The sequence below is a fragment of the Calypte anna genome, chromosome 13, assembly GCF_003957555.1.
Source record: "Calypte anna isolate BGI_N300 chromosome 13, bCalAnn1_v1.p, whole genome shotgun sequence".
Lineage (NCBI taxonomy): Eukaryota > Metazoa > Chordata > Aves > Apodiformes > Trochilidae > Calypte > Calypte anna.
In genome coordinates this window covers 17299410-17316483 of record NC_044259.1, presented here as the reverse complement: position 1 = coordinate 17316483, position 17074 = coordinate 17299410, and the positions used below count along the sequence as shown (strand labels likewise).

Here is a 17074-nt window from a genome sequence, read left to right as displayed (position 1 = left end):
GAGAGAACCTCCTGTTCTTTACCTGTAAATGTGGAGGTCCCATCGGTGGGGGGATCCCTCCTGGAGGTGGCATGGGAGGCATGTTGGGGTCGAAGGGAGGACGTCCAAAAGGGGGTCGAGGTGGTGGGGGAGGACCCCGCAACATCCCAAAGGGTGGGGGAGGTCTCATCAGAGGGGGAGGGCCCCGCATGACCGCGTTGGGCGGGGGGGCCGGGCCACGGAACCTCAGAGCCTGCTGCTGAGCCATCCTGTGGAGAGGGCCAAAGGCAGGGACAGGTCAGCTTCCTGTGGTGCCGAGCTGCAGGGGCATCAGTTCTCACAACAAACACAGCAAAATCCCTGACAAAAAAACCCAAAAAGCCGGGGCGTGGAAAAAAACCCCCGCCAGGTTCGAATGAACGGCGTGAGGGGTGCGACTGCTGCGGCAGCTCCGTCCCCGTCCCCTGCCCCTCCGGGTCTGTCACTCCTCAGCGGTACTGCCGGGAATTCCGAGCCCCCCGGGCTGCCCAAGCTCCTGCCAGGCGGCTCCGTGCCCACGGGTCCCGCAGGAGGAGGCTCTGCCAGGGACAGCTCCGTCCCCAGCCCTGTCACCTGCAGCCGTCCGGGGGCTCTGGCACCGCCCCGACCCCGCTCTGCCCCCCAGCCCTCCTCCTCCACACAGGCAGCCGGGGAAACGGATAAAGAGACAAGAAACCGTTCACCTTTGGCACCAGCGAACGCGGTTCCGCTGCTCTCAGGGACAGAACTGTGCCCGCCATTGGGTGCCCGGGCAATGCCCATGCCGCACCAGGACTCAAAACCGAAAAACACAAAGGTTACGAGGAGGTGAACGCCGACACACCCGCGGCTCGGACACACGCGCGGGCAGCCCCGCGCCCCGGCAGCCCCGCGCCCCGGCAGCCCAGCCCCGCGCCCGGGAGCGCAGACGCGGCCCGGCCGGCGGAGGAGGAGGAGGATGAGGAGGGTGAGGGGAGCCCTTCCCGGTCAGCAGGGCCCGGCCGCACCGCGGGGCCCGGCCCAGCGCCCGCCACACGCGGGGACAGAAAATGGAGGCGGCGGGAGCAGCTCCGGGCCCGCCCCGCCCCAGGCCAGGCCCGGGCCCGCTCCACACCCCCGCCGGGCGCAGGCCGGGCCCGCGGGAAGGCCGCAACGGGCCGGTGCCGCCACCCCCGCGAGCACCGCCCTGGGCCGGTACCTGAGCTCTCCGCCGAACCGCTCCGCCGCCACCGCCTCCCCCTCTCCGCCGCCAGCCCCCGCACCGCCGCCGCCCCGCTCCGCCATCGCCGCCTGGCAGCGCCGCCCCGCCCCGCCCCGCGCACGGACCCGCCCCCCCGCCGCCACGCCGCCACGCCATTGGCCGAGCCGCACGCCCGTCAGCGCACTCGGGCAGGACGCGCCCTCCCATTGGCCGCCGCGCCCGCCGACTTTGAATGGGGGAAGTCAGGAGCGACGCGATTGGCTGAGACGCGGGGCCTCGCGCCGCTTGCCGCCAGGGTCACGTGAGGCGTGACCCGGAGAGAGAGAGAGAGAGAAACGAGAGAGAGAAGCGGAAGTGACCTCACGGGCCGCGGGGGGCGGGGGAGCCGCAGCCAATCACAGCCCGCGGGCAGCCGCGCGCTCCCGACCGGGAAACGCGAACCGGGGGGCGGCCCGGGCGTGACGTCACAAGGGCGGGGATCGAGCGGCAGCCAATCAGCGGCACAAGGGGGGGAGCCGCCAGCCAATCAGGAGCTGCGCCCAGTGCGCCGCTAGGGGGCGCTGTCTGCCGGGGGGACCGGGGGCTCCGGGGGGATCCGGGGGTCCCTGCCCGGGGGGTCCCGGTCTGGGGGATCCGGGGGGTCCCTGCCCGGGGGGTCCCGGTCTGGGGGATCCGGGGGGTCCCTACCCGGGGGGTCCCGGTCTGGGGGATCCGGGGGGTCCCTGCCCGGGGGTCCCGGTCTGGGGGATCCGGGGGGTCCCTGCCCGCGGCTCCCCGGCGGACGGGTGTCCCTGGGTCCCGGCAGTGGCTCTGCCCCGCCCCGCAGCCCCCCCGTAGCCCCCCTGCGAGGGGGCTGCTGTGCTGTGCTGTGCTGTGCTGGGTGAGACCCCCGGTTGTCCCCCGGCGGGCAGGGCCCTGGCGCTCCCATCGCCTTTCATCACATCAAACCCTGCACCGAGCACCCTCCGGTGTCCCGGTCTGCACCCACAGCACCCGCCAGGCCGCTGTCACCTCGGGGGACACGGGGGACATCGCCGCCCTCCCTCGGGGGGGCACCGGGAGCCTCGCTGAGCCCCCCCCCCTTCCCACGGCAGTGCTGGGCTGTGTGACCCCCGCACCCCACTCCTCAGTTTCTGTCCAGACAAAAACTCTGTTTAACAATAAAACCACAAATCCCAAAACCCCACAATCCAACCAGCCGGGGCGGCCCCTTCCCGGTGATGTGTGACGGGTGCCGGGACACGGGGCTCGGACCCCCCCTGCCCCCCGAGCAGTGGGGCTGCCACCGCTGCCTTCCATCCCTCTCTCATCTGCCTGTGTCAGGATGATTCATTAGTTTATTAATCTGGATGATTTATTAATTACCGGCTGGCAGAGAGGAGCATCTGCCAGGCCCTTCCTTCCCACCTTGGAAGAGCCATCCCCACGCTGCTGCCCCGCGGCCCCCTTCCTCCTGAGCTCAGAACCTTTTATTCACCCAGAAACTCCGGAGCTGCAGCTCCTGGAGGGACGATCCAGCTCCTTCTGACGGGCTGGGTGTGCCCGGCAGGATCTGGCTCCGGAGGCACCACCGTTTATTGCCCTTCACACATTTATTGCCCTTCACACCTCCTCCCCTCACGTTTGATCAAAACTCCGGATTCTGAGGATGCAGCTTTGCGGTCTGCAGGGACAGCCTCAGCCAGGGGCCACCTGGGCAGGGCTGGCAGGGGACGGGGAGCTGCGGGTTCCCACCAGGGTCACTTCCCACGGGAGGTGTGGAAGCTGCGGGCTCCGCTGAGTCGTGGTGCTGAGCTCCTGCTGCTCGAGAAAGAGCGTTCCCGGGGGGGGGGATTTTCAAATCGGGAATGTTTTCAAAGGTTTACATCCCAGACCTTTTTTTAAGGATTATTTCCCTTCTCCATCCGGGCAGGGTGCATTTGGGGCTCTCCCTCTCCAACCTCCCCCAGTTCCCTGGACCCAAACCCAGTGGCTTTTTTCTCCCCCTCTGGGTTTTTCTCTCCCTGGTTCCCAGATTTCCTCGGGCAGTGTCACAGCCCTGGGGCTGTGGTGGGCTCCAGAGAGGGTCCGAACCCCCCCCCCCATCCATGGGGCTGCCGTGAGCCCCCCGGGTGTGCGGGGAGGCATCCACCCTGCCATTCCTTCTCAGTCTTTTTCACATTTCAGGTTCCAGTGTGCTTTCCAATTCTCAGTCTTGCCCCGGGCTGTCTGCAGGGCCTCTTGGCTGCCTCAATGCCAGCATCTGCCGGGGAGACCCCCGGGTCCCGTCTCGGAGGGCAGCAGCCCCGAGCTGGCACCGCTCCCCGCCCTCCCCGCTGTCTCCGCAGCCCTGGGAGGGGGCGATGCTCTTCAAACCCCGCCGGTGGAGCACCAGAGGTGGGTCTGGGGGCTGGAGCCCTGGCCCTGGCTGTCCCTCCCCTCCCGCAGCACGTGTGAGGGTCCTGGAGGTGCCCGATCCAGGCAGGGCAGGGGGTTTGCTCCAAGCCTGGGCTCGTCTGGAGGTTATGGATGGAGCAGGACCCTCCAAGCCCAGCCCATCACCCCTCCAGCTCCCCGGGCAGGAGCTGCAAGGTGTGGGTGCCACCGGCTGTGCCCCGAGTCCCTCTGCAGAGCCATCAGCCCGTCCCGAAACTCTGGGGGCATCCGGGGAAACTTCCCCTGCCTGAGCCCGGCCCCGGCGCTGACACTAATAGGAAAAGACCACTAAAAGCTCTGGGTACCCTGTTCTGCTGCTGCCGCTCCCTCTCTCCCTTCCTTGCTGCCGGCATTCCATGCATTATTGATGCTCCTCTCCCGTTTCCTCCTCCCCAGCTCCCGCTGCCGCACTCACACCACACCGGTACCGGCCCGGCTCTGGCTGACAGCAGTGGTGGGTCCACACGAGTCCCCGCAGCAGAACCCATCCTGACCCCCTCTGCCGAGCTGCTCGGTCCCCACGCTGGGGCACAGACCGGGGCTGGCACTGCTGGGGGGGCTGCGTGGCCCCCAGGATTCCTCATCTGGGGCTCTTCCCCAGCTCCTGACCTTGACTTCTGCTCGTCCCCGAACCCCTTCTCCTTCCTATACCGTTGGGGGCTTCTCCCTCCCTCAGAGAACAAGGTCCAGCAGTGCCAGGGTGGCCTCTGGGGACCCTCGGGTGGCCACATGGGAAGCTCGTGTGACGGGGCCATGGGGACAGGAGCTGTGGCACCCATCAGGGAAGATGCCTCTCCTTCCCTGGGAGACCAGAAACACTCTGGCTCGGGGGTCAATATTTGATGAGGTGAGTTCAGGAGGGATGGATGCTGGAGCAGACGTGCTCTGACTCAGGCTCCTCCAGACAGCTTCGGCCTGGGCTGACCCCAAATTCACAATATTTCAGGTTTCTTCATTAGAGGAGGAAGCAAACGAACAACTCCTCCTGCCCCAGTGTCCCTGATAAGGAAAGTGTTGGCTCTATCCAAAATATTTCATCTTCCTTCACTGCCCTGACCCTTAAAAAGCTACTGAAAAAACCCAAAACAAACCCACAAAATCTGTCTTTGAAAAGTCCAGCATTTAAAGAAATATCAGGTTTTTTTCCCTAAACATTTCCTTCTGTATTTAGCCCAGCATTATTCCCAGTGCCCCCATCAGGGCTGGGACACAGCTCCCCTCCACCTCCATCCCATTTCAACGCCCCCTGAGTTCCTCTTCCAGCAAAGGGACTGAGGAGACCTCATCCTTGTTGATGAGGGCTGCAGGCTGATCTGTGTTGGCGTCTGGGGAACTACAGACACGTTCTGAAACAACCCAGACATCAAACTTGAACCTTCAGCTCTGACCCAGCCCCTGGACAGGGTTTGGTCCTGCTTGGGGGGCTGCACAGTGGGTCAGGACAGGGGCTGTGTGTGGGGGTCCAAGGGGCTGACTCTCAAAAATCCCTTGGGCAAACTCTGGGTGACTGTGGGGCGTTTGGCTGCGTGTCCTGCAGCCCTCTTGGAAATTTAATCCTTCTCCTCACATAATTTGCTGATTTTTTGGGTGGGTTTCCCTCCTGGCCCAGCCTCCTCTGGTGTGTGTTCTGCTGTGGGACTCAGACTCTTTTGGGGTCTATCATAGGGGCTCTGCTGGATGAGCAAGGAGCCCCATAGCCTGGCAGGAGGCTCATGTCAGACACACCAGCCTGAGGAGGGGAAAAAAATCAAAGGTTTCCCTGCAAACCTCTCTGCCCTGCATCTCCTCTCCGTTTTGATCTCCAGACTCATGCAAGTTTAAAAAGCCAAGTAACTGCTGACAGTGTGATTAACCTCCCCACCTGCTCCCTGCTTCTTGCTCTGCTGGACAGAGGAGCTGGGCTGGGGGGAGCATCTCCAGAGTGAGGGTGTGGGGGAGTCAAACCGAGAAGGTCCCATGGAAATTAAGGAAGGCTGATCCTGGAAATAGGCACTGAATTACTTAGTGCCCTCACCGCACCCAAACGCTTTGCTCTTTGGGTGGGGGATGCCCTGGTTTCCCTCCCAGCCTTGCTGTCCTGGCAGTGAGGAAATGGAGAGATGTCACTGAGATGCCACTCAGTGCCTGGTCTAGCTTTGTGTAACCTTATTGTACATTTTTAATTCTCTTTGGGTTTAAAAGCAGTCAGAGCGTTTCCTTTCCCACTGCACAAAATCCTGCTGGAGTTGTGGTGACACGGATTTCCAGCTACAGCTCTAAATTTGCTTGAAGAAACAAAGTCTGATTTTGACAGCTGAAAATCACCGGTTTTCTCTGGGAAATAGGCACCTCCCCATCCCCAAACCCAGCACCAGGTGTCCCCGCATGCCCCCTCCCCAGACCCTCCCCCCCCTCACCCCCTCCCACAGATCTTTCAGTACCTCTGGGGGCTTCACCCCCCTGCAGCTCCCGTGGTATCCGATGTGCTTCTATTGATTTCCTCCCTTCATTTGTTTTTGTTATTTATTATTAATGGGATCATTTTTCCATCCTTCATGCACGAAGGCAAATTTTGTGTAAAAATCAATTGAGTGAGCACCGCCAATGGCTTGTTTGGTTTTTCTGGGCTTTCATCTCCTCCGTGTGGCCCCCAGGAGACAGAGAGCAGGATATTAAGGAACAAGCATGGAATAGAAGGGGGGTGGGGGGAAATCAATTGTTAGTGGTTCCAGAAGCCATAGAGAGAGGTTTGCCTGCAGAACCTGTGTCTCACCCACTGGGGTTTGGGGCATCTCCCTGCCCACTGCCCCGCTCAGCAGGTTCCACTTTCCCCTGACACTAAAAGGGAATCCCAGTTCTCGGCGGGTTTGGTGGCATCTTTGGTGGTACCCGGGGGAGCTGGGTTCGTGCAGGGGGTGCTTAGGAATGAAATGGCCCCAGGGGAGGTCCCACGGGCCAGGACAAGGGCTGAGCTGGAAGGAAGCCCCCGGCCCAGGTGGGAGGGAGGGGGACAGGGGGGTCAATGTTTGCTTGTTCTTTGTGCCTCCTCAGCAACAAACACCAGAGCCGAACTATTCTGTCTGAAGGAGAAGGAACTGGACCCCCCGCTGGAGGGAGATCGGGTGAGTTTTCTGCATCACCGGAGCACTGGGAGCCAAGCCCAGGGAAAGAGTAATAGAGACTGGAACAGCAGGTGGTACCTGACCCCACCGTACAGACCCAGAGAGGGTGGAAAGGTCCTGGATGTGGTATCTGGGCAGAGCGAGGCACAAACCTGCACACGCAGAGTGATGAGAAACTCAGAATCTGCAAAAAAATTGAAAACCGGGCAAAAAAAGAGCCTTCTGCAGCGCTGCCTCCGTGCAGAGGAGCCGGGGTTACAGGAAGGACCAGGAGCTTCAGAGCCCCCTGGTCGGTGTGAGGACAAGAGGAGCTCACAGCAGCTCCTTCCCGGGACTGGAAATGCAGATTTAGGAAAGTTCGCTCGGGGCTCGTTTTAGTTCTTTAAACCATTTTCTATCCAAAAGAGAGAAATGCAAAATTGTCACATAAAAAACAAACCAAAAAGAAACAAACAAACAAAATAAACCCAAAACCAAACCAAACCATAGCAGATCCAGGCGAAACCAGAGCAGCCACAAATAAAAAGTAAAGCTACAATGACGTCTTTGCAGTGATAAGAACAAGTACGATCCAATTTCCCTTCCAGAACCGAACAGGCACGAGGCTGCGCTGAGCCCTGAGGTTGTCTGAGCAGACACCGATGAGAGGAAACACGGGCTGAGCCGAGAGGGAAGGATGCTGATCCCGTTTGGAGGAGGTTTGAGGAGCTTTGAGTGATTTCTGTTGCCTGCTGGAAAACAAAAGGCTGTCGCAGGGGCTTGAGCTGCCGTGCCCGCGGTGTCACTTCAGTGCGTCCCTGCAGCAGGGTGACACACCGGGACTGACCCCGGGACACGGAGCTTTGCGTGCCCGAGTCGCGGGGTTCGGCCCCCAGACCCCCCCCTCCCCCCGGAGCTGCCGGTACCGCCGATGCCGGGACAGGACGGGACGGGCGCCCTCACCCCACTTCCCCCCCTCGAGTACCCCCCAGGGGCCGGTCCCAGCCGGGGGGATGCTCCCAGCCACGCACGGTGCCGAAGGAAGGGATAAAACCTCTTCTTACCTGTCTGGATGGTGTAAAACTGCCGAGCCGGGACCCCCGCGGCCGGGAGCCCCTTGGGCGGGCGGTGGGCAGCGGGGGGGATGCCACCGGGGCTGCCTCCCGCCCCGATTATACTCGACGGCAGGCGATTAATAGTGCATCACCCTTATTTAAAATTGTCAGAACCCACAATATAATGTAATGGCATGAGGGCATTTATTATTTAAGGACGTTTGATTGGGGAATAAAAAAATCTTGGAGGCTGATTGGAAAAACCGGGGAGCGAGGGAGCGTCCCGGCTGCCCGGAGACCAGCAATTAAAAGCTTGAATTTGTAACGAGGGAGGAGGATGACACCCGGTCCTCAGATTTGATGTTTCTCACTCACTGAAATGCCGAAGCGAAATATTCAGAGAAGGCTCGCGCTTACACCATTAATTTTTAATCGTTAAGGTCCTTCTGGGAATCGTAAATAAAAGCCTTTTCCCCTTCTAAGAGGCATCAGTAACGAACCCGCTATAGGTTTTCTTGGGGGGGGGAATCTTTCGTTTTCCCTTGGTGGGAGGGGGGGAGTGCCGGGGGGTGCCGGGTCGCCTTCCGCGGTGCGGAGCGGGGCCGGGACTCGGTGCCGGTGGCACCACGGGGGTCTGGCGGGGCGAAGCCTGGTACCGCTTCCCACGGGGGAGGCCCCTCCGAGGGGTCTTCGTTGGTTTTGCTCTGGCAAATATTTTTCTTCGGTGCTGCCGGGGCGGCGAGGAAAGAGACGCGTCCCTTGGGGTTGAAAAATAAAGCTTTATTCCGGAGCGGGGTGGGGGGCGGCGGGGGCTCCGAGCGCTGCGCGGCGGGACGGAACGGAACGGGAAGAGACCGGCGGGGGAGAGCGGGACCGAGCCCGGGGCACCCGGCGGATCTTCCGCGGAACCGAGTCCGGAAAACCCGGGGAAACCCCGCGGTTCCGCTCGGCTCCGGTTCCGGCTGATGACGGGGCCGGGGTGCCGCGGCGGAGTGTCCGGAGGGTCCCGGGGCCGTCCCTTCTGGTCCCGCCGCGGGAGCCCGGGGGGTCCCGTCCCGCCGTCAGTGCACGGCCGAGTACTTCATGCGCTTCTGCTTCTGGCGCTGGTTGCAGAACCAGACCCGCACCACGTTCTTCTTGAGGTCCAGCTTCTCGGCGATGGCGGCGATCTTCTCGGAGGAGGGCCGGGGCTGCAGGGCGAAGTACGCCTCCAGCGAGCGCTTCTCCGGGGCAGCGATCGAGGTCCGCTTGCGCTTGCGCTCGGTGCCGGCCAGCAGCGGGTCGGGGCCGTCGGTGCGGTCGCGCTGGGCCGCCTCGGCCCCCTCCAGCCAGGCCTGCAGCACCGGCCGCAGCGCCGACATGTTGTTGTGCGACAGGGTCAGCGACTCGAAGCGACAGATCGTGCTCTGGCTGAGCGAGCCCACCCCGGGCAGCTTCAGCGCCGCCAGGGCCGCCCCCACGTCTGCCTGGGTCACCCCCAGCCGCACCCGCCGCTGCTTGAAGCGCTCGGCGAAGGCCTCCAGCTCCCGGGGGTCCGCCTCGGTCTCGGGGGTGACGGGTGGGGGCGCCGGGCCCCCCGGGGGACCCACCCCCACGGGCAAGGGGCCGGCGGTGGCCAGGGGGTGCGGCGGCAGCGGGGCGGGCAGGGCGGTGGGCTCGGGCAGCCCCCCGACGGCCAGCGAGGGCGAGAGGTGGTCCAGCAGGTCGCCGCCGTCCAGCGCCGGGTGCGGGAGCGGGTGCGGGTGGGCGGCGAGGTGCGGGTGCGGGAGGGCGGCAGGGCAGGGGACGCCGCTCATGGCGGGGAAGGAGGCGTCGGGCTTGAAGGGGGGCGGGGGGTGGTGGTGGTGGCCCTTGGCGTGGGGGACGATGTCGACGGCGGCCAGAGCTTCGGCGCGGGCCAGCAGGCTCTCATCGAAGCTCCCGAATATATTGCCCTGCAGCTGCGAGCAAGAACGCGCATGGTGGAGTCAGTGGGGAATAGTGTCATCGCCGGATGAAAAACCTGCCTCGGCACCGCCGTTCCTCCGCAGAGCTCAGGTCATAAAAATTAATACGGCGGAGGCAGCCGCCCCGCGCAGACGTGAGGATCAGAGACGGGAGAGGGGGGAGAGAGGTGCCGAGACGCGCGATTGTTCTGGCGACATGAAAAAAACATTAAGCCCGCTTGCCTGTCAGAAAATTGTGCCTCAAAGCGGTAATTACGCTTCATCTACATACCTGCGGGGCCGGGAGGCAAACCCTGCGCATCGCCTCCGCGCCGGAGTGCAGCCCGGAGAACTTGGGCTCCTGCAGGGCGTGCATGGCGAATGGTTGCTTGGCGTTCATGGCCATCATCCTGGCGCACCTCGCAGGTAGGCAGCCCCTGACATCGGCTCAGGGTTTGTCTCTCTGCCTCGCCACTGCCCGAGTGAGCGATTTTCGATGGCAGAGCTTCCCCTTCCCCCCTTTCCTCCCCCCCCTCGCCTCCCCGCACCCGCTTCTTCACTCATCTTACACGCTGCCTGCCAGGAGCGGGCCCCGCGCAGGCGTGATGCGTGCGGGAGCCGAGGGCAGCGCGGGCGGCACATGGGCAGCACACGGGCAGCAGGAGGGCCCGGCCCCTCCCTGTCCCCCCGCACCCTCCGATGGGGCGGCGGGACGCGCCGTCGGGGCCGGGGTCAGGAGAGACTCTCAGTCTCCGGCCGGGCCGGTCATCTCCTGTCTGGGCCGCAGGCTGTGCCCCCGCGCTCCAATCCTGCCCTTCCCTCGGCCGTCGAGGAGCGTCCGTGAGCCGCAGGTCCCGGGGACGGGGCGGGAGGAGGGGGCTTTTATCCGTGGGTAAAACACGGGCTGAAGTTTGGAGCGGAGGGACCGTCCTTGCCCTGGGACCTGCTGCCTGCTGGGCTGTGCCCATCCCCAGGGATCTCCCCTCCGGCCCCCGCCCCGGGAGCTGATGTCCGCCGGAGAGAGGAACCAAAGCAGCCGCTGGGCATCAGGGGGACAACTCCTTTGGTGGCTCCTGGGACTGTCAGAATCACAGGATCTCAGGTTGGAAGGGACCTCAAGGATCGTCTCGTCCAACCCAGAGCCTCTCAGCGGTGCCGGCAGTTCCCAGCGCTGTGCGGAGCATCCTGCTGCAGCGCGGGGTCGGACCGGAGCTGCCCCGCACCCCTCCTTGGGCATCCTGTCCTTCGGCATCCGTCCCGCACAGGGGCCAGTCCCGCACTGCCAGCAGGAAAACGCTGCTGCTGTCCGCACCCGGCAGCACTGGGGAGTCCGGGGGGCTGCCGAGGAAACTCGGAACGTGCGAGGAAGGGTTTCCCTGCCCAGGAATTTGTTTTCACAGGAAACTGTGAGAAATTTACCCTCCCGGGTAGCGTGCGGGGCTTCTTAAGCCTCTGCGGTGCATCTCTGGGGCTCAGAGGGGCTCCGAGGCCCCTGCCCAGGACCGCAGCTGGGTTAGGGGGATGCCAGCCCTCTCCCCCTCCTCCACATCCCCCCCCAAACTCTCCTCCAGCAGCCAACCTGCGGGAATCCTGTAAAACACATTCGGAAGGACAGGAGAGTGAACTCCGGGACGTTAAGTGAGCTGCGCCCTCCGGTGCGGGCTGGAAACACCTGATCTGTGGCTTAGTGCGAGAAAACAGGCAATGACACCCCCCCACACACACACCCCTCCGAGAAAAACAGTCCTGAAGTTGGTTTAATGCTACCACTGAGCAGTCCTTTTGTTTTTCCCTCTCCCAACCCTCACACCCCTTCAGGCACCGCTGTTCCCCAAACTATTCTGCAAAGTGCAAAATTCCACCTCCTTAACCAAAACCCAGAGCCAGCTCCCAGATCTGAACTTTCCAGGAGTATTTAGGAGCTTTAATAAACATAGAACAAGAGCAGAAGGAGCTGCTGCCTGTTTCCTGGCACCCTAAAACCCACCCCAGCCCCAAGCCCTGCACCCCTTCCCTGGCTCAGCGACTCTCCCTGGGAAGGGTCACAGGGATTGGGGCATGAGGCAGCACAGGGGATGGGGGGACACCCAGCATGCTGGCAGAGAGCTTGGTGCCCTGATTTATGATGAAAATTTAAAGGGAATCATTTATATTTCAGAGGGCCTAAATAGCTGCATGAAAGTTTTATCTGAGGTGGCACCATATTTATGGGCAGCCCTGCGATGCTGGCAGTAATTAATAGAGGCATGAGTTTCAGACCTTTTCTGTTTTTAATGCTCCCTCTATTTAGTTAACACAAAGTAAGAGGGTGCAAAGAGGAGGCTGGGTCCAAAAACCCTGAGGATGTGCCTGCTCCTCTCCCCACGCTGTCTCCAAGACCATTTGCACTGGGGCTGCACATGGGCTGGCATGCTTATTTATTGATTTTTTCCCCCACTTCCCTGCTGTTGCTTCCTTCCCTTTTGAGTGGGGAGATGGAGACCTCACACTCCTCCTTGCCCTGTTCCCACGTGGAACCACAGGCTCTGGCTGGGAGAACAGGCTGCAGGCAAGTGTCCCACATCTGGGGACAGAACTGGGCTGGTGTCACAGCTCAGCCCTGTTCTCAGCACAGCTCTTCCCTCCTGAAGGCTTAGAAAGAGCCTGGATGGGGTAATCTAGCTGCTGAGCTGCCTTTAATTAAAGCTGTAAAATATTGATGCTCCTGGCCCTGTCCATGGACGTTACACCTTACAAACAGAGAAGTCCAAAGGATAAACAATAACAAGCTAAAAGAGCCCAGATGGTTTGCCAGCAGAAACTATCTGCAGACTCAAAGGTGTCACTGCAATAGATTTCAGCGATCATTCACCTGCTGCTGAATAATTAATGGTATTTCTGGAAGAAAAAAAATCACCCAACCCATACCCTGATGAAACATCAGTAGTGACTCATTGAAAATCTGCAGGTAAGAGTCAGATTAAAAGCGTGTGCTATTTTATTCTTTGTTGCAGTTCAAAGATCGCTATCTGTTTTCCTAATATATCAAATACTCTGCTCTTATTTAGAATTTATTTCAAAGCCCATCACAGTCACAGTGCTGTGGATAGGCTCTTGGTTTCATTCTATTAATTCAATTTGGTTTAAAAATTATACAGTCTGTGCTTACACAGGAGTGACGGGAACTTTGAAACACAAACATGTTATTGAAATATAAATTTGTTTGAAATATAAGTGTTATTTAGCAGAGTTCATGCTAATCTCTCTGCAACTGACTGCAAGCACTGTGATCTGTTACAGTCACAGACCCAACGTAACTTCTCCCAGGGAATTTTCTCCAATTGCTGTTTAAAGCCACCACACCATTCCCTGCAGATCTGGCTCCTCGGGAGCCCAGCGCTGCTCTTTGTCACCTTTGGGTGCTGTGAGTGAGCTGAAACCTGCAGAGCTGGCACAGGGACACATCCCTTGGGGGAGGAACCCACCCGCCTGCTGCCACGGAGCTTTGGCTCTCCACTCCTGCCCACCCCCAGCCCGGGGAGCATCTTGTCACATCCTGCACTGTAACTCTGAAAAAGAAACTGTGCTTTTTGGACCTGACTCGAGATTCTGAGTGCCGGATCCCTGGGGAGGAGCAGTTCTGGGCGCTGGCTCTGGAAGGTTCCTGCAGGACCTGGTACAGCTCATCCCATCCCCAGTGCCACACTGCACCCGGCTGTCCCAGTCTGACCGAGGAAATGGCTCGGGTTACCCAGACAGTCAATTATTCATCAGCTAAACGGCCCAGCATCAATTACCTGGCTTGATTCTCTTATTCATTAAGGAGATTGAAGAGCCCCCAAGGTAACAAAGCAACAAGAAAGCTGCTAAGTTACCGGAGGTGTTGTGAGAAACAAGGTGGAGGGATCAAGCCAGGGGCCAGGGAAGGACCCTCCTCACCTTGGAGAGGACCATCCTCACCCTGGCTGCAGAGACCTTGGGGCAGCCTCAGGCAAAATCCCATTTCCCACAGCTCTGGAGCCACCTCCCATGGGAAGGAACCTGGCACCAGGGGCTCAGCTGCTTCCCGAGGGTCCCTGCAGGGCAGGGGGAGCTTGGGGAGGGGAAGGAGTGTGGGGCCACGGGAGGGGTTTTGGGGGTCCCCATGGTGTGTGTATCTGACAGACACAAGGACAAGATATCCACAGCCCCAGGTGAAGCCCCAGCTCCTGATCACAGAGCTGCTCCCCAGCCCTGAGCACACCAGAAATACCTGAGCTGACATCTGCCTGCAGAACTCACAGGAGCCTGGAAGAGAATAACGGGAATAAATGTCAATAAATGTCAAAAAGCTGGAGGTCAGGAAGCTGCCACGTGTCTGGTCACCTCGCAACCATTCTGTGGCTCCAGGGCACTCCTCCCCAGAGGGGTCTGGGGAGCAGCAGAGGCACAGAACCCCCCCTCACTGAGAACAAGTCCATGCAGGTACTCGTCTCTGGGTGGTACCACCTGGTGCCATGAGCATCAAACCCAGATCAAAACTAAAAATCCTTCAGCATAAGGAAAGCATTGTGGCCATGTTAGAAAGCCAAGAGTGCCCAAGCTCCACTGCAGCAGTGAAAACCTTGTTTAATGGGAGCAGAACCAGGGGCCTGGCTGCAGGAGCAGCAGCAGAGCTGGTGCCACCTCAGTTTTGAATTTTTCAGCAGACAAGGTTTTGATTCGAGGTCCCTGGGACACAAGATGCCAGGCAGCTCAGGCTGGCTGGGAGGTCTGCCTTGTACTCGCTTGTAATGTGCATGAATTATAGAACTTGTTTCTTGTATCATCCCCTGAAATTAAAATTGTAACAAAGGACACATCAGTGCTTGTTAAAAATAAACCTGGTCTGTTCCTGGTGCAGACAATAGGAGCCACACAAACCTTGTAGGTTTTGGGGGTGCAGAACACAGCACCTGCCTGTCAGGCATCACTTTCTTCTTGCATTTGCTCCTAATTCTAGCAATACATCTAAATGTAGTCTAGCAGGACTCTGTTCCACAAGAAATTAATGAGGAACAAACATTAATTATTCATGTCCTGAAACAGTAGGTCTGCTAATGTTTTTGCTAATCAACAAGTCCAGCAGCTGTATCTTTGTCAGGGCAATCCGGGGGAGGAGGGAGCAGGAACAATGCTGGGGTGTTTTACCCCACTGTCCCCAAAGCCTTGCCCTTAGTTTGCAGGTTTTTCTTCACATCAGGAATCCAGGTTTGCTGCTGCTTTTCAATGCTTTCTGTTACAGGGAGGAGCTGAGACCCCCCCCCAGCTCCATCCCAGCTGCAGGATGGAGCAGACTCTGGTGGAAATCATTCAGCTTTGTGCTGCCATCACATCCCCCTTACATTAATGCTTCCTGAAACCTTAATGAAAATTTGAAATTAAAATGTAACAATCAAAGAGGGCGGGAGAACTCCTGTCACCTGATGTTAAACTCATCCCTTCCACCCTCACATTTCTTGGGTTTCACTGCAGAAGTCACAGTGGTTGCTCCACCTGAGCCCTGCTCAGCTCCCAGCTCATCCCATGGCCACGTCCTGGGACGGGAGGTTCCACCAGCACTGACCCACCTTGGTGTCACTCAGCGTGGGCTCCATGGTGTCCCCGTGCCACCATCTGGGGCAGTGCAGATCTGTAGGAACTCACCTTCCTTCCACCACAAGCAAACTGCAGACACTGTTCTGTAGCTGAATTATCAGGTCTCGTTACTCTTGTCCCTGTCACATCCATCTCCTGGTATTAACTGGTATTAAAGTATTCCACTGGTATCAAAGCTTCCACTGTGTCCAAACACAGCCTGAACGTCCTGTCTGATGGGTCTGGCTATGCTTGCAGCCACACAGCCTGGTCCTGATGCAGACCTTACCCCCTCTTTCACAGCAGAGGCACCAGCAGCTGGGAGAGTGCTTGTCCAAGAGATCTTCCTCCCTCCTCTGACCCACAGAGAGCCCAGTCACGTTAGAAAGTGAAGAGAATTGTTGTCTGACATGTCCTCAGCCACCAGAGAGCACGCCGAGGTACACTGTGTTGAGTTGTCTCCAAGTCATTTTCACATGAATTACTAAAGTGCCAGAGATGTATAATTTATCAGCATTTAAATAAATCATGGGGCAGAAGTGCTGGGAGGCTGTGGGTGCAGGATGTGCAGGCTGGGCTGGAGTTACCTCCAAACCATCACCCACGTCAGCACAGAGAGAACGGGCACAGGAGGGGATCCACCCCTCCCAAATGTGATGGAAAACAAGAGAGCAGTCAGAGCCTGGGGCTGGGGGTGACTCTGGGGCCTCCTGCCCAGTGCTGGGGCACGGCCAGACCTCACCCTCACCCCTGAGACCAAGCACCAACACAGAACTTGCTGCATGCCACGGGCATCCAGGTGGAACATCTCCCATTCCATCTGGAATGGAGGTAAACACAGGGATGAGGGATGTGCTTGGGGGATGTGGCCAATAGGGAAACCATCACTCCCTGCATCCCACCTCCCACAGGGTCACTGCCAACCAGGAGTCCAAAACTACAGCACCTTCCTCTACCTGCACCATTTTCAGGTCACAGAAGAGCAGCAAGAACAAAGCTGTGTGGGTTTATAAACTCTGAATTTATACCAGGGTCAGAAGCAAGACAGCAAGCAGAAAGCTCTGAGAAAGCACAGAAGTGGTGTATGAAAATCTGTGCCACCATAACTGAGTTTACCTTTGGGAAAGCACTTTTTGAGATCAAACTGAAAGTCAAATAAGCAGCCAAATCACAGTAAAATGCATCAGACTTTCAGGATGAATACTGCTCGTGTCACAGAAGATACTGCTCTAAAGTGCATTTATCTGGAGATGGGAGCACAGGTCCTGTCCCACACCACATCCTCTGGTGCTGCTTCCCCCCTGGAGATGCAGCCTTGGCAGGGACAGAGGGGACTCAGCCTCAGGTTCCCCCGTTCCCCCACCCCTGCAGGGCCTGGTTCTGCTGCCCACGGTGGTTTTTAACACGCAGGAAGAAACAAATATTCTGACCTGAATGCCAAAGGTTTCCTGCTCCATGTCAAGGCTCCATCCCATGACTGGGTTCTGCTGCACCTTGCAGAACAAGGATTATTTGGTGGTTATCACCAGGAAAGTGGAAAGATTCTCAAGTTCAGTGACTGGCAATGAGAAAATGTCCAAAGGCCCCAGGTTGATCAGGAAGAGAAAAGCCAGGTTGTTCTGAGACAGACTGCAGGAGCACACAGGGATGTGAGAGGCAGCCACACAAACAGTTATTAAATATCCTATCAAGTTGCTTCCTCTCCTCCCTGTGGCCCTCAAAACAAGAGGCAGAAGGAAGGAAAGATTCTGGCAAAGTGTGGAATCTGTTTTCAAAATAACCACAGGTGAGGGAAAGGGACACAAGAGAAACAGCTGTAAAATAGCT

General features: G+C 59.0%; 2 protein-coding genes across 2 annotated transcripts in view; both read right to left on the bottom strand.

Annotated features, from left to right (window-relative positions):
• Window positions 1–1281, bottom strand: part of TCERG1 (transcription elongation regulator 1) — a 29231-nt gene extending 27950 nt beyond the window's left edge. Inside the window, 2 exon segments of the mRNA XM_030458946.1 lie at window positions 23–248; window positions 1196–1281. Coding sequence (XP_030314806.1) covers window positions 23–248; window positions 1196–1281 — 312 coding nt within the window.
• A 7528-nt stretch (window positions 1282–8809) lies between these two features.
• POU4F3 (POU class 4 homeobox 3) lies at window positions 8810–10082 on the bottom strand. Its single transcript, XM_030459212.1, has 2 exons — window positions 9966–10082; window positions 8810–9688 (listed from the first exon to the last, which is right to left on the bottom strand). Exons 1-2 carry the CDS (start codon window positions 10080–10082, stop codon window positions 8810–8812), a joined length of 996 nt encoding a protein of 331 aa, XP_030315072.1.
• Window positions 10083–17074: the final 6992 nt, after the last annotated feature.

What these genes read in the sequence shown, in the direction of transcription:
- POU4F3 (XM_030459212.1), bottom strand. Translation starts at nt 10,082, where the DNA reads ATGATGGCCATGAACGCCAAGCAACCATTCGCCATGCACGCCCTGCAG. An exon ending in TTTGCCTCCCGGCCCCGCAG is followed by an intron (nt 9,689 to 9,965) that starts GTATGTAGATGA and finishes TCTTGCTCGCAG; the next exon opens with CTGCAGGGCAATATATTCGG.